Raw genomic sequence first — 14129 nt, 5'->3', positions numbered from 1 at the left:
ATGAGCTCCTGGCTGTTTATTCAACTCATCAATATTTAACATTCTGCTAAATGTAGCAATGTTTTCTGGAGGTATAAAAATAAAAGTTTTGAGAGACTCCAGACAGTTGAACAGGATTAAATCCTTCCTGCTGTATTGTTAATGTGATCAATATTTGTCGTTTCTCTTTATTTGCTGCTTCAGCTGCATTAGTTTGAGTCAGTGGTGTTCACAGGAACAGTAACTTGCTTTGCTTTATTAACTTTATTAACTTTAATCAAGGTCAAAGTCATTCAAGATCAAACGAGACGTGTTGAATAAATGCTTGATATGTAGTTTAATCTTCACAGTAAGAGACAGAGATGAATTCACTGAGTCACGTATGTGGAAATCAAATCCTTTCAAATTAGCTTAATGAAATAAAAGAGTCCTGAATGAGAGCATGATGGAATAAAACAGATGGATTTAATTCTCTGTCAGCTGCTGGAGATCTTTAAATGATTGTTTAAGAGGCTCAAAATTATATTAACATTTACTATTTATTTGACTATTAATCATCATCTATGAACTAACAGTTCTGTGGAAATTAATTTATTATGTCTGTGAGTGACTGCATTAATGTTTAAAGTATAGGTTTTGCATTAGTGTATAGAAATTAATAGAGCAAAATACAGATTATTACACACAATAAGCATGTTTAAAATCATGGGTTGCAATGAGGCACTGATGAGATGTGTGTCCTTTACTGCAGATTCATTACTCACTATAAAAGACTAAAAATAGCATTACAGATCTCAGAAGCTGCTTGTCACAGCAGAAGAGTATTTGATGAATCGAGCTGCTAAAGGACTGTTTTCTACTTCCTCCTGATCACGTCTGAAGCAGAACAGCAGCGGAGAGCAATGAGGAGACGAGGAGAGAGATCACATGACAACAGACAGCTGCCAATCATCAAGTTCAGTGTCGATGGTGAAGCGTGTGTCATTCTGTTCCTTTTGACACGATTGACTCGGGTTCGAATCCGCCTTTTGGTAAACTTTCTTTCTCCCTTTTCAAATTTCAAATCACATCAGAAAAGCTTTTATTATTAATAAAATTTTGCCCAATAAGGTGGCATCCATTTAATAATTTAATAATTTACAATTTAAACTCCACTCATTCTGCTTTATAATGTATTACAGTGCTGAGGTGCATATAACTGCATATATTTGCAATAAGTAATTAGCAAAATATCCTACTATTTTCAATCATTGCTCCCCTAACGATTGAAAGATTTTACTAAATATTTGTTAATTAATAATGTTTTCAACTCAAAAGTAAATATGCATGTAATGTAGTTATTTTAATATATTTTACTGTTATTTATTGTAAGTATATTAATAAATAAAATCAGATTTATTAATAGGCTTTCCCAATCTTATTTGCGTAAGAAGTTGGCGCGTGATGAATCTGCACTTTTGGCGGTTAATAGTCTATGCTTGCTGTTGCATGACATGAATGGATTTTTTTTTATTTTTTTACAACATACAACGACTGCAGAGGAATCTGAACCTGAACAAACTAAAGACAGATGAAGCTAGACGCCCGACAGCCTCATAAAGATGATCCATTAGACGCTCCCTAGACAGCTCAGTGTTTTACATATGTCAGGAAAAGGACCATTTACATCCAAATGTAATTTAATGCACACAGAACACAACATAGAAATATGTTTCAGAATATAAACTGCTTAATCGGCCATTTTCAGTAAGATTAATCGTTACTAAATGTGTTTGTGTGCCTGTGCGTTTCACTTGAATAATGTCCAGATGATATCGGTTTTAAAGCAGTGGGTAATTCACTCGTCTACTTTGCGATTCTGTTGGCAAACATGTTTTTATTCAGGAGAAAATCTCTCATTCAGGAACATTTATTTTAAAGGAGTCAGATTCATTATTAAATATGATCCTTTAGTTGATGATGAAACACTCACAGAGCTTTTCTGCAGTTGATCACAGCTGGTATCAGTCTTCTTCTCCCCTCAGCTGATGTCTTGTATTTCATGAGGTTCAGTTCATCCAGTGTCTCCTCTGACATCTGAAGCATGTAGGAGATTGTTGAGCAGTGAGCAGCAGTGAGTTTCTTCTTTGAGTGTTTGTCTGATTTCACAAACTCCTGAATCTCTCTGGACAGAGTCTGATCTAACACTTCCAGCAGACAGAGGAACAGATTGATGCACTGATCAGCTGAGAGAGGATTAGGATCATCTGGATCTGTGATCCTCTCTTTAATGTACTGTGTGGTTCTGCTGATGGTCTTTGATCTGTTCTCTGTGTGTGTCAGTAGATCCTGTAAGAGTCTCTGATTGGACTCCAGTGAGACGCCCAGCAGGAACCGCAGGAACAGATCCAGACGTCCATTCTTACTCCTGAGAGCTTTATGTACTGCTGATCTTAGTACAACATACAGAGAGACTTCAGAGCTGGATAATCTGAATTCGAGCAGTTGCTCCTGGTTCTTTGTTAAACAGCAGTAAAGCAGATAGAAAGCAGCGAGAAACTCCTGAACGCTCAGATGAATGAAGCTGTAGACTTTCCTCTGATGAATCACAGATTCCTGCTTAAAGATCTCAGTGCAAATCCCAGAATACACTGAGGCGTCAGTGACGTCTATGCTGCTCTCAATCAGGTCCTCCTCATAGAACATCACATTGCCCTTCATCAGCTGTTTGAAAGCCACTTCAGCAAGTTTCACAATCACTTCTCTGTTGGACGGCAGGAGTTTCTCTGGATCTCTCTCTTCATACTTCTGCTTCCTCATGTTGATCTGAATCAGCAGGAAGTGGATGTACATTTCAGTCAGAGTTTGAGGGATTTCTGCTCTCAGATCTTCTTCCAGGAGCTTCTGAAGCACAGTGGATGAGATCCAGCAGAAGACGGGGATGTGGCACATGATGTGGAGGCTTCTTGCTCTTCTGATGTGTGAGATGATTCTGCTGGCTTGATGCTCATCACTGATTCTCTTCCTGAAATATTCCTCCTTCTGAGGCTCAGTGAATCCCTGAATTTCTGTCAGACGGTGGATGTATTTGGAGGGGATCTGATTGGCTGCTGCTGGTCTGGAGGTGATCCAGATGAGAGCAGAGGGAAGCAGCTCTCCTTTCATGAGCTTTGACATCAACACAGCCACTGATGAAGTCTCAGTCACATCACAAACTTTCTGAGCGTCTGAAAACATCAGTGTGATTCTGCTTTCATCCAGACCATCAAAGATGAACACAACTTTACACTCCTCATAAATCTGTGAGTCCAGATCTTGAAGTTCAGGATGAAAGTCCAGCAGAAGTCTGTGAAGACTGTACTGATGATCTGGGATCAAGTTCAGCTCTCGAAATGGAAGCACAAACATGAAATCTACATCCTGATTGGCTTTTCCCTCGGCCCAGTCCAGAATGAACTTCTGCACAGAGACGGTTTTTCCGATTCCAGCGATGCCTTTAGTAAGAACAGTCTTGATCTGCTCTTTCTCCTCACATCCTGCTTCAGCGGAGGCTTTAAAGATGTCATTGCAGTCGATTGGAGTGTCTTGTGAGTGTTGTGTTCTGGCTGTTTTCTCCATCTGTAAAACCTCATGTTCTTCATTCACTCCTTCTCTCTCTCCCTCTATGATGTAGAGCTGTGTGTAGATGCTGTTCAGGAGGCTTTCATTCTCCAGGAGTTTCAGTCCCTCAAATAATCTCTCATACTTGTTCTTCATGCTGGTTTTGTGCTGCTCTTTGACTCTCTGTAGTTCATCATTCACTGGTTCAGGAGGATCTCTGGTCTGAGTTTCTCTATACACACTGCTGAGGGAAAAAAATGATTAAAAAATATATAAATACAGGATTTAATCTATAAACAAAATTAGAATGTAAATCATCACAGGTGGCAGTCTAGTATTTTTCATACATTTTATGTCTTACATATTGACACGAAGTTAATTTTAAAACATTAAATGTTTAAAATGCACGATACCAAGCTGGACAGTGTCTCACCTGGGGTCAGAGGTCACTGGTTCAGCACTGAATTCAGGAGGATAATCCATGGATGCGTCACTCTTCAGAGACACACAGCTGGGATCTGGAGATGAAGATCTCTCACTGATCTCCATGATGAAGAACTGATCTGAGGTCTGTCAATGAAGAAACAGAACAAATAACAGAAACACTTTGACCACATCAGTGGAGGAACTCAGTGCTCATGTGTTTGTTGAGAATGAATCAAAACAGAAATCATGAATCTCTGTTCAGAGACGAGTGTGTTTTATGCTGCTGTAATCTGACATCAGGTTTCTTGAAAGCATGAATCCCTGTTGTGCTGTAATGTGACCAGCTGACATACCCAACAAACTGATAATGTTTATTTATTTTTTTGTAGCTATGACTCTGTTCACATTTATTTGAGTAATAATCTATTTTTCTGAATCAGTAAATTAAAGATGAAAGAATGTTTGACATTAGCTTCAAAAGCAAACTATGTTAGTTTATATGAGTTACATAATGAAAAAGTCAATGCAATAGAATAGAAAAGTCCTGAAAAAAAAAAAAAAAAAACTAGGGAGTTTTATTTGAACATTTACACTTATGAAGGTAAAGTTTACCACGGTAAAGCAATAAATTAATAACACATTTACAGTGAGAAGGGTCTAAATTCAAATAATAACAAAAAAACACAATTTTGGGGGTTATACAAAAGTTTGGATATAAATATTTTTTACAAAATTGGAAAATTCAATCCAGAACACTTTACAGTAAGTACAGTCCCAAAACAAGTGATTGATTGTTTCTTCAGACTGAAGACAAAAGGAGCAATTGAGCGAAAAACTATTGTTAAATTTAGCACGTTTGTAATTTATTAATTAATATTAATTCATTTACGTCAAAGTACAATGTGCATTCTAATGTCCAACTTTTAAATTAGCACAGATTACACCTCCTCTGGTATCTGGAGAGGTCCTGTACTTTGTTTTCCAGCTCACAGATTCTTTTTTCCGCGATTGTGTAGGGTTGGGTATCAATTGGGTTTTATTTGATACCGGTGCCATTTCATTACATTCAAAACAGTACCTGTGCCTAAACGGTGCCTGAATCGATACTTCTACATAAAAATAAATAAATAAATAAAATAAAAAGCCCAAAAAGGATAACATTATAGAACATTAAAAATATTACAAATAAATCCATTGCTTTCACATGCTCCTTGGATGCTCTCATTTCCCAAGCTTCTCTTACTCTAAGCCTAATAAATGTATTTCATGATCTGAGTCATTGTTTAATACAAAACCACACATAATGTTTCTACTGTATCTCTGTCAATCACTCTGATATTTAGTTAAGATAAATGCTGTCTGTCACTATCTTTAATCAGTTCTGTGAATTACTGTATGCTCATTCTTTATAAAGTAGAAAAATGTCGTTTGTAAAGTACAGTACTTGTGCAAAAGTCTTTTGCACATTAGTATTTTCACCCCAAAAAAGGGTTCTAAGGGAGTTATTTATATTTTTTGCTGTAGTGTGTCAGTAGGAAATATCAGTTTACATTTCCAAACAGTCATTTTGCCATTAATTTTAATAATAATCTAGTGAGATTGTTGAATGCACAAGCAGTCTGACAACAGACTGCCTAAGACTAAGACTTTTGCACAGTAGTGTATGTATAAACTAAGTATAATTAGATTAAGTATATTTCAATAAGTATAAGGGCTAGATGTTCGCTGGAGGAAACAGCTGTGATGTGATGAGCGGTGAACGAAGAGAAAACTCTGCAGTAGATGAGAAACCGATTGCTCCCTCGTGACCTTTTGTGAATTGTATTTATGCCAAAGAACTGCACAGATACAGATATTTTAACAATCTGTCGATAAACACACACCTTGTGTCCTCTGTTTGTGTCTGAGTCTGCTTGCGCTGCTCCACGGTCTGTGGATTGAATAGCGCGCTGAAAGACAAGGAGACTGATCTGCTGCTGTTTTCAGATGAAATTCAAGGTGACTGACTCTGAGGCGATCGCAAATGTGTGTACAGTTTTTGGCTGATGCTATAGCCCCACTAAAAAAGCCTAGTGACGCCCGTGCTTCGTGTTGTCACGCTGTCTAGTCTCTGTTTCCCTGGGTGTCCACTAGTGGGCCCACTTCCCCTTAGGCACTTCACCATAGGCAGTAGTATTCCACTAGTCTTGTCCTGTCATCACAGTAATTGCACTCCTGCTAATTGCACCAGGTGCATTCACTTAATTGTCATTAGCCTCCCTATAAATACCTGTCTTTCCATGTTGTCTGTATGGAGTCCTTACCTTTCGTGTTTCCAGTCTTCTCGTCCTCCGAGACTCCCCATTGTCTTCTCGCCCTCCGAGACCCCTCGTTTTCCGAGTTCCCTTTCCTTTGTTTATTTGTTTTGGACTGCCTTTTTGGTTTTGACCTTGGCTGTGTTTGACAACGATTTGGATTACCCTATATTAAATAAATACCTGCTATTGGATCTCTCTCTTTCCCTGTGTTTCACTGGTCGCGATTGTGACAGAGGGACTCCATCACTGAGATCCAGCGGTATGTCTGTTCATGTTTCCTCCCCAGCCACCGAGCGGGAGAGGAATGGTTTTGAGGGAACCCGCCTGGTAGTTTTCCGTGGGACTAGGGGAGGTCGCAAGGGAGTTAGTGGTAGAGAGTAGGTTTGGCATCGCTCTCCACCATGGCCCCCCTTCGACCCTGGGCTCGTGTGGAACGGATCGGAGCCGCCGTCTCACCATGGCGGACGGAAAGGAGAAAGGAAGCTCAGAGCCGCTGCCCAGGATGGCCGCAAGTCCAGCGCCACGGCACAAGGTGGTCACAAGCCTAGTGCCACGATGCAAGATGGCCGCCAGCCCAGTGCCACAGCACAAGATGGCCACCAACTCAGCATCACGAGGCAAGATGGACGCCACCCCAGCGCCGCAGCAAAGAGTGGTCGCCAGCCCCGTGCCACGATGCAAGACGGCCGCCAGTCCAGCGCCAACTCCCAGAATGGCCGCTGAGACATTTTTGGATTATTTTTCCATGCTTTCCAAAAATCCTAGAGATTCCCAAGAGTGTTCATGTCACGCTGCCGATCCAGAGACTGTTCAGGCCATGTCTGCTGAGCCAGTGCCACAGTACAAGATGGCCACCAACCCAGCGCCACTCCACAAGACGGCCGCCAGCCCAGAGCCACTGCAGAGGATGTCAGCTACAGTAGGCTTTCCTGAGTTGAGTCAGGTTCCCGTTGACCCTCCAGAGTCAAGTCATGTTCCCGTTGACGCTCCAGAGTCGAGTCATGTTCCCGTTGACCCTCCAGAGTTGAGTCATATTTTCGTTGATCCTCCAGAGTCGAGTCAGGTGCTCATGGACCCTCCAGAGTCAGGGTTAGTCACCGTTGACCTTCCAGAGTCAGGGTTAGTCACCGTTGACCTTCCAGAGTCAGGGTTAGTCACCGTCGACCTTCCAGAGTCAGGGTCAGTCATCGTTGACCTTCCAGAGTCAGGGCTAGTTCCGGTTGACCCTCCAGAGTTGAGTCAGGTGCCAGTTGACTTTCAAGAGTCGAGTCAGGTTCCGGTTGACCCTCCAGAGTCGAGTCAGGTGCTCGTGAACCCTCCAGAGTCGAGTCAGGTGCTTGTGGACCTTCCTGAGTCAGGACTAGTTACCATTGACCCTCCAGAGTTAGGGTTAGTCACTGTTGACCTTCCAGAGTCAGAACTAGTCACCGTTGACTTTCCAGAGTCAGAACTAGTCACCATTGAACTTCCAGAGTCAGGGCTAGTCACCGTTGACCTTCCAGAGTCAAGTCAGGGCACTGGTGATCTTCAAGGACAGAGTCAAGTCACTGGTGATCTTCAAGGACAGAGTCAAGTCACCGGGGTTCTTCATGGGAGAATTCAAGTCACCAGTGATCTTCATGAACAAAAGCAAGTCACCATTGATCTTCATGAACAAAGGCAAGTCACCATTGATCTTCATGAACAAATACAAGTCACCAATGATCTTCATCAACAAATGCAAGTCACCAATAATCTTCATGAGCAGAGTCAAGTCAGTCACCGATCTTCTGGAATCCAGTATAAATACCATGGGATTACCAGAGTCTCGTCACTTCTCTGTGGAACTACCAGAGCCTCTCCATGTCTCTGATGAACTACCAGAGCCTCTCCACGTCTCTGATGAACTACCAGAACCGTTCCACGTCTCTGATGAACTAGAAGAACCGCTCCACGTCTCTGCTGAACTACCAGAGTCTCTCCTCGCCTCTGCGGGACTTCCAGAGGCTCGTCACGTCTCAGTCGAACTCTCTGAGCGCCCGACTGTTCCTGTTGTGGCCACAGAGGCTACCCTTAACATGTTCATGTTCTTTGTTTCAGACTTGTCCTACCCGACTTGCTCTTCTGCCAGTCCGATCCCACTGTGGTGGTCTTCGGCGCTGCCCTGGTGGCCTTCGGTTTCGACCACACGGACATGGTGGTCTTCTGCTCCGCCCTGTGGGGTTCCCGTCCCGAACACACGGTTGTGGTGGTCTTCTGCTCCACCCTGGGGGGCTCCGACCTCGACCACATGGACATGGTGGTCTTCTGCTCCACCCTGGGGGGCTGCTGTTCTGACCGCACAGATGTGGCGGTCTTCTGCTCCGCCCTGGTGGGCGCCACGCTATGTTCTTCCTGGACTTGTGTTTTTGTGTTTTTTTTCCTCTGCCTGTTTTCCACCTTTGGACCTGGCCCTCCGTCCCTCCCCCTGATCCTCCGACGGTCCACCTCCCTCCTGGACTCCTTGTTTGTGTTGTACTTCTCTTGTCTCTGTTTCCCTGGGTTTACCTGGTCGTCTTGTCTTTGTTTCACCATTTTACCTGGTAGTCTTGTCTCCGTTTCCCCATTTTACCTGGTCGTCTTGTCTCTGTTTCCCCATTTTACCTGGTAGTCTTGTCTCTGTTTCCCCATTTTTACCTGGTCCTCTTGTCTGAGTCAAAGTCCACCATAACACAAGCAACGAGACTTAAAGATGAATCTAACGATTTAGATTTGTGTTTTTTATCTTTTGTCATAGTCCAAAAAGTTCTCCTGAAAGTTCAGTCACGGCACTGACAAGAAAGATAAAAATAACGACGGAGAAAGAGCCGTGTTAACAGTTAAACTGTCCACTTCAACTTCACAGACACAAAAATAAAAATAAAAGTATAACCAAAAGATCACCTAACTGATCAGAAAGTGCTTAGAGTAAAAATATATGCAATATTTAATGAAATACACTGAAATGTACAAGCAAATGTTCAAACGTTCAAGGACTGATTCACCAAGCTGTCAACTTCACACCGCCGAGTCGAAACAAGATGGAGACCGAAGCAGACGTATGTTGAAACACTCTGAAGAGTTTGTGCTTCTATCCTCTTTGAAAAACATCTTGTCGTCTATTTTATTTTAAGAAAGAAATCTTGAAACAATTTTGCAATACTGTCAAAGAGTGGTTCATTTCATTCTGTAGGAAGCACTAAAGATAACTCTGATTTATTCAGCCGTAACGGCCTTTTTAACAAGCCAACGATGAGTGCCAAAGATAAAGGAAAGACAGTGATATTAGATCACGTCTACTCATCTGCTGCCAGAGACTCTCCTCCTACTGATTCATCTTCAGGAGATCTACCAATAATTCTCCTCCAGCTCCTGATACTCCACTAATCAGACCCATGCTGAAGAGAAACAAACTGAGTTACAGGAAAATATTAGCACTGCCCTTACCCTGAAAACTAATCAAAGGGCCGACTCACTCCAGCAAATGATAATTACCAACTCAAACTCAACTGAGGATCTCAAAACATCCTTAAATCACCTGTACTTTGAGATTCAAGATCAATCTGGAAGAGCGAATCACTGATGCTGAACATTACAGAAGACGCTGGAGCCTACGTCTCTATGGTCTCTCTGAACAACCAAACGAAGACATAAAAGTGAAAGATCTTGAAAGTTTCTTTTGGATTTGGATTGAAGGATTTGATGTCATTGACATTGCTCACAGGCTCGGCAAACCACAGCCGAGCAGGATTCATGTGAGATGCCATATGGAGTTATGACAAAAAAAGGAAATTCCTGAAACAATACAAGCTTCAATTTGTGGAGGATCTGACCAAAGAAGAAAAGGACAAACGATCGCTTCTGTGGTCACATGTGAAGAAAGCACGTGAAGACAACAAGAAAGCCTACTATATCAGATCCAGAGCTTTTTTATTGAGACACATCAAGACAATGTGATTCTTGTAAAACAATTATAAAAAGTCCAAAAACATTGTCTTTAGAAAGTAAAACAGAGAGATCTCAAGACCTTTCTCTAAATGAAACTGAATTCTGTATAAATCTCTTAAAAACAACAAATCCTCTGGAAATGATGGGCTTACATCAGATTATTATATAGTTTTTATAAATGATAAATCTGAATTCCTGTTAGCGGTATATGAAGAATCCTTACATCACTTAAACAAGGTGTTATCACCTGATCCCTAAACGTCAAAAACATATCCTTGATTATAAAACCTCATTACTAAATAATGATTATAAAATAATGGCATCAATTTTAATGCATTAAATGAGAAAATTGATGAAACTCAATATGGATTCATAAAAGGTCGTCACGTTTCCTCTAATATTCGTTTAGTTATTGATTTAGTGCAGTATAGTTATTTATTAAAATGGAGACCCTTTAATACTTTTTCTGGATTTTAGAAAAGCTTTTGATACAGTAAGCCATAATGTTATATTTGATTCATTAAAATTCTTTGGTTCCTGACAATATTTCATCAAAAGTGTAAGAATTATGAACTGTGGTAGCAATATTTCTATTAAACTTGTCAAAGGAACATCTTCTAGATCTGAAATAAATCGAGGAACAGACAAGGTTGTCCAAATTCTGTGTTCTTCTCTTGGTCGAGGCTCAAGTTTTAATAATATGATAAATGTATTGAAGTTCATGAAAGACAGATTAAAATATCATAACTTGCTGATGACGAGACAGTTTTTCACAATTCTCTGGATTGAGATTAAATCTGTCGAAGTGTGAGATCCTACATCTTAAAAATATCAACCTCTCCACTGTATGTAATAATCCTGTTAAAAGCATGGTGAACTATTTGAGAATCAAAGTCTATAAAAATACTGATGGTCAACTCAAATGTTATACCTGTTATTGAAAAATGCAGAAGAGGTATAACTGATGATTGGTGAGAGATCTTTCTGTTCAAGGAAGAGTTTTATAAAGTAAAGCAGAAGATCTTTCGAGAGCAGCATATCTCTCGCTCTTCCTAGTGGCATAATAATTTTAACCAAATTCTCTGATGTAAATATTAATAATACAAGCCGACAAAATCTCCAACTTTTTGTAAATGGTCTCTCCTTTTTTGACAAGTGTATTAATAACAGTTTTATAAGAAACTCCCTTAATGTCGGATCCAGTCCTTCATGTAAATCAGAATGGTTTAAAGCTCACTGTGTATCTTGGTGCAGCATCTGGATGTTATCATATAAATATGAACTTTATAATAAAGTAAAAGAAGTACTTTACAGAATTATTCACAAATGTTATCCTGTAAATGCAGTTGTTAGTAGATATATTCATAGTGTTTGTTATAAATGTCCTTTTTGTAATGTATCTGTTGAAGATATTGAATCTTATTTTCTATTTCTCTTTGGGTTAACTTTAAAATAGACATAACAAAAAAAGTCCAACATTAAGATCCTCATAATACTTTGGTTTGTTATCAAAACCATATTTTTCTGATAGACATATTATGTTATTAAACTATTAATCTTAGCAAAGTTTTATATTCATAAGTCAAAAGTAATTCAAAAGAAACCGTCATATATTACATTTTGTAACACTGATCTTAAAATATATTTTGAAGCCCTTTCTAATATGAGATCACAAAATATGAAGCTTATGAAAACAATACAAATACTAAAGCTTTTCAAATCTATGTAACTTCCCTAATTTATGTATTATTTTCTTATTTTTATTGTGTTTTGTTTATATGTATATGTTTGCATAACATTTTTATTTTAGTTGTTGCTGTTATGTTTTGCATGCTTTGAGATGTGCAACGCTCCTCTATTTACATTGTGTCTTTGTGTGATGATGGAACTGAATAAAGAAAAATAAATAAAGAAAAACACACACACACGCCTTCATTTTTGTCGGAGCTGAACACAAACCTGTTCTACCTGCAGAGCGCGCTCCCGAGATCACGTGACGCGCGACACACCTGTAAGTTATAAATGATTTCAACTAATAATAAAACACAGCAAGACTTTCTTTCCCATCTTTGTTTATTAATTAGTAATGTATCCGTAAATTTCTCTCAACTAAAATAATCGCTAGAGTTTGATATTATTATAATCCTGAAGATGAACTTCCGATCATCTGATTTTACAAGCGTCACAACTCACTACAAGTTAAAGCTCGAGTTTAGTGTGAAAGCGACGCGAAAACGAACACATTGTACAATAATATGAGATGAAATCAGAATATTATAACTGAACTTACCGTGATGTGGTTTTTATGCCCGTTTGTAACTCTAGGAAATGTGAATTTACACTCGGTTAGTGTTGAGACTCTACTTTCGGTTTTTAACAAGGCGTGTCCTCGTGATGCAGACCGCGCATGCGCAAGAGACCTCAGTTGACAACAACACACAAGCCCCGCCCATTTGTCTGCTTTCAGTCTGTTAAATGTGTTCAGCGCCACCTACTGCACTGGAGTGTGACAGAACACTTTTTTGGTTTTGGTTTTGTTTTGTTTATTTATTAATATAGCACAGTTTAATACAACTCACGTTGCCCAAAGTGCTTTACAGTCACAAGCTAAACAAAAAATAACAAGAAAATGACAGAGATAGACATATCCACCTCACATAGACATACATAAACATTAACCCATTTAAAAGTGCTCTCCATTTGAATTTAAAAGATGTTGTTTTAACACAGCTTTGAACATGTGTAAAGATTTGACAGATCTAATAGATTGAGGGAGGTCATTCCACAATTTAGGGCCTGCTCGAGAAAAAGCTCTATCACCTCTATGTTTATATTTTGTCCTGGTAGTGCACAGCAGATGTTGAATTTCTGATCTCAGGGATCTAGAGGGGTGTAGATTGCCACCAAACCGGACAAATACACAGGAGCTAGATTGTGCAGGGCCTTAAAGACAAGTACAAGGATTTTACAAATAATTCTAAGTCGTACTGGCAGCCACTTTAAAGAAATTAATAACGGAGTCACAGATTCATATTTCTTTGCAGACTTGATCATTTTTGCAGCAGAATTTTGGATTTTCTGTAAACGCATAAGTGCTGTTATGTTTTGAATGCTTTGAGGTGTGCAACGCTCCTCTATTTACATTGTGTCTTTGTGTGATGATGGAACTGAATAAAGAAAAAAAATAAAGAAAAAAACACACACACGCCTTCATTTTTGTCGGAGCTGAACACAAACCTGTTCTACCTGCAGAGCGCGCTCCCGAGATCACGTGACGCGCGACACACCTGTAAGTTATAAATGATTTCAACTAATAATAAAACACAGCAAGACTTTCTTTCCCACCTTTGCTTATTAATTAGTAATGTATCCGTAAATTTCTCTCGACAAATACACAGGAGCTAGATTGTGCAGGGCCTTAAAGACAAGTACAAGGATTTTATAAATAATTCTAAGTCATACTGGCAGCCACTTTAAAGAAATTAATAACGGAGTCACAGATTCATATTTCTTTGCAGACTTGATCATTTTTGCAGCAGAATTTTGGATTTTCTGTAAACGCATAAGTGCTCGAACATCAACTCCATGATAAAGGGAATTACAGTAATCCATTCGAGAAAAGACAATGGACGTAATTGCTCTCTCAAAATCTGATAGAAATGGTTTAGTCTTAGCTAACAGACGTAAATAAAAAAAAAAACAAGATCTCACCACAGTGTTAATTTGTCTGTCCAACTTTAAATCATTATCCAGAACAAATCCCAAATTTTTTACATTAGATTTAACAAAACCAGTCAAAGAAGTTGCATTCAAGCACTGCAGCACCTCATTCTTTCTAGGACCAAACACAATAACATCGGTTTAATTTACATTAAGCTTTAAACAATTTGCAGCAATCCAATC

The 14129-nt window shown here is 39.5% G+C and overlaps 1 protein-coding gene across 1 annotated transcript in view; it reads right to left on the bottom strand.

Moving 5' to 3' along the window:
* The window catches only part of LOC132142890 (NACHT, LRR and PYD domains-containing protein 3-like), a 135866-nt gene extending 131744 nt beyond the window's left edge, over nt 1-4122 (bottom strand). The window contains exon 1 of the mRNA XM_059553080.1: nt 3992-4122. Within this exon, the coding sequence (XP_059409063.1) occupies nt 3992-4107 (116 nt within the window). The 5' untranslated portion in view covers nt 4108-4122. The remainder of the gene's footprint in view (nt 1-3991) is intronic.
* Nucleotides 4123-14129: the final 10007 nt, after the last annotated feature.

Source organism: Carassius carassius, chromosome 6 (assembly GCF_963082965.1).
Source record: "Carassius carassius chromosome 6, fCarCar2.1, whole genome shotgun sequence".
NCBI lineage: Eukaryota > Metazoa > Chordata > Actinopteri > Cypriniformes > Cyprinidae > Carassius > Carassius carassius.
Note: the sequence above shows the minus strand (reverse complement) of the source record. Positions and strands in the feature narration are given on the sequence as shown.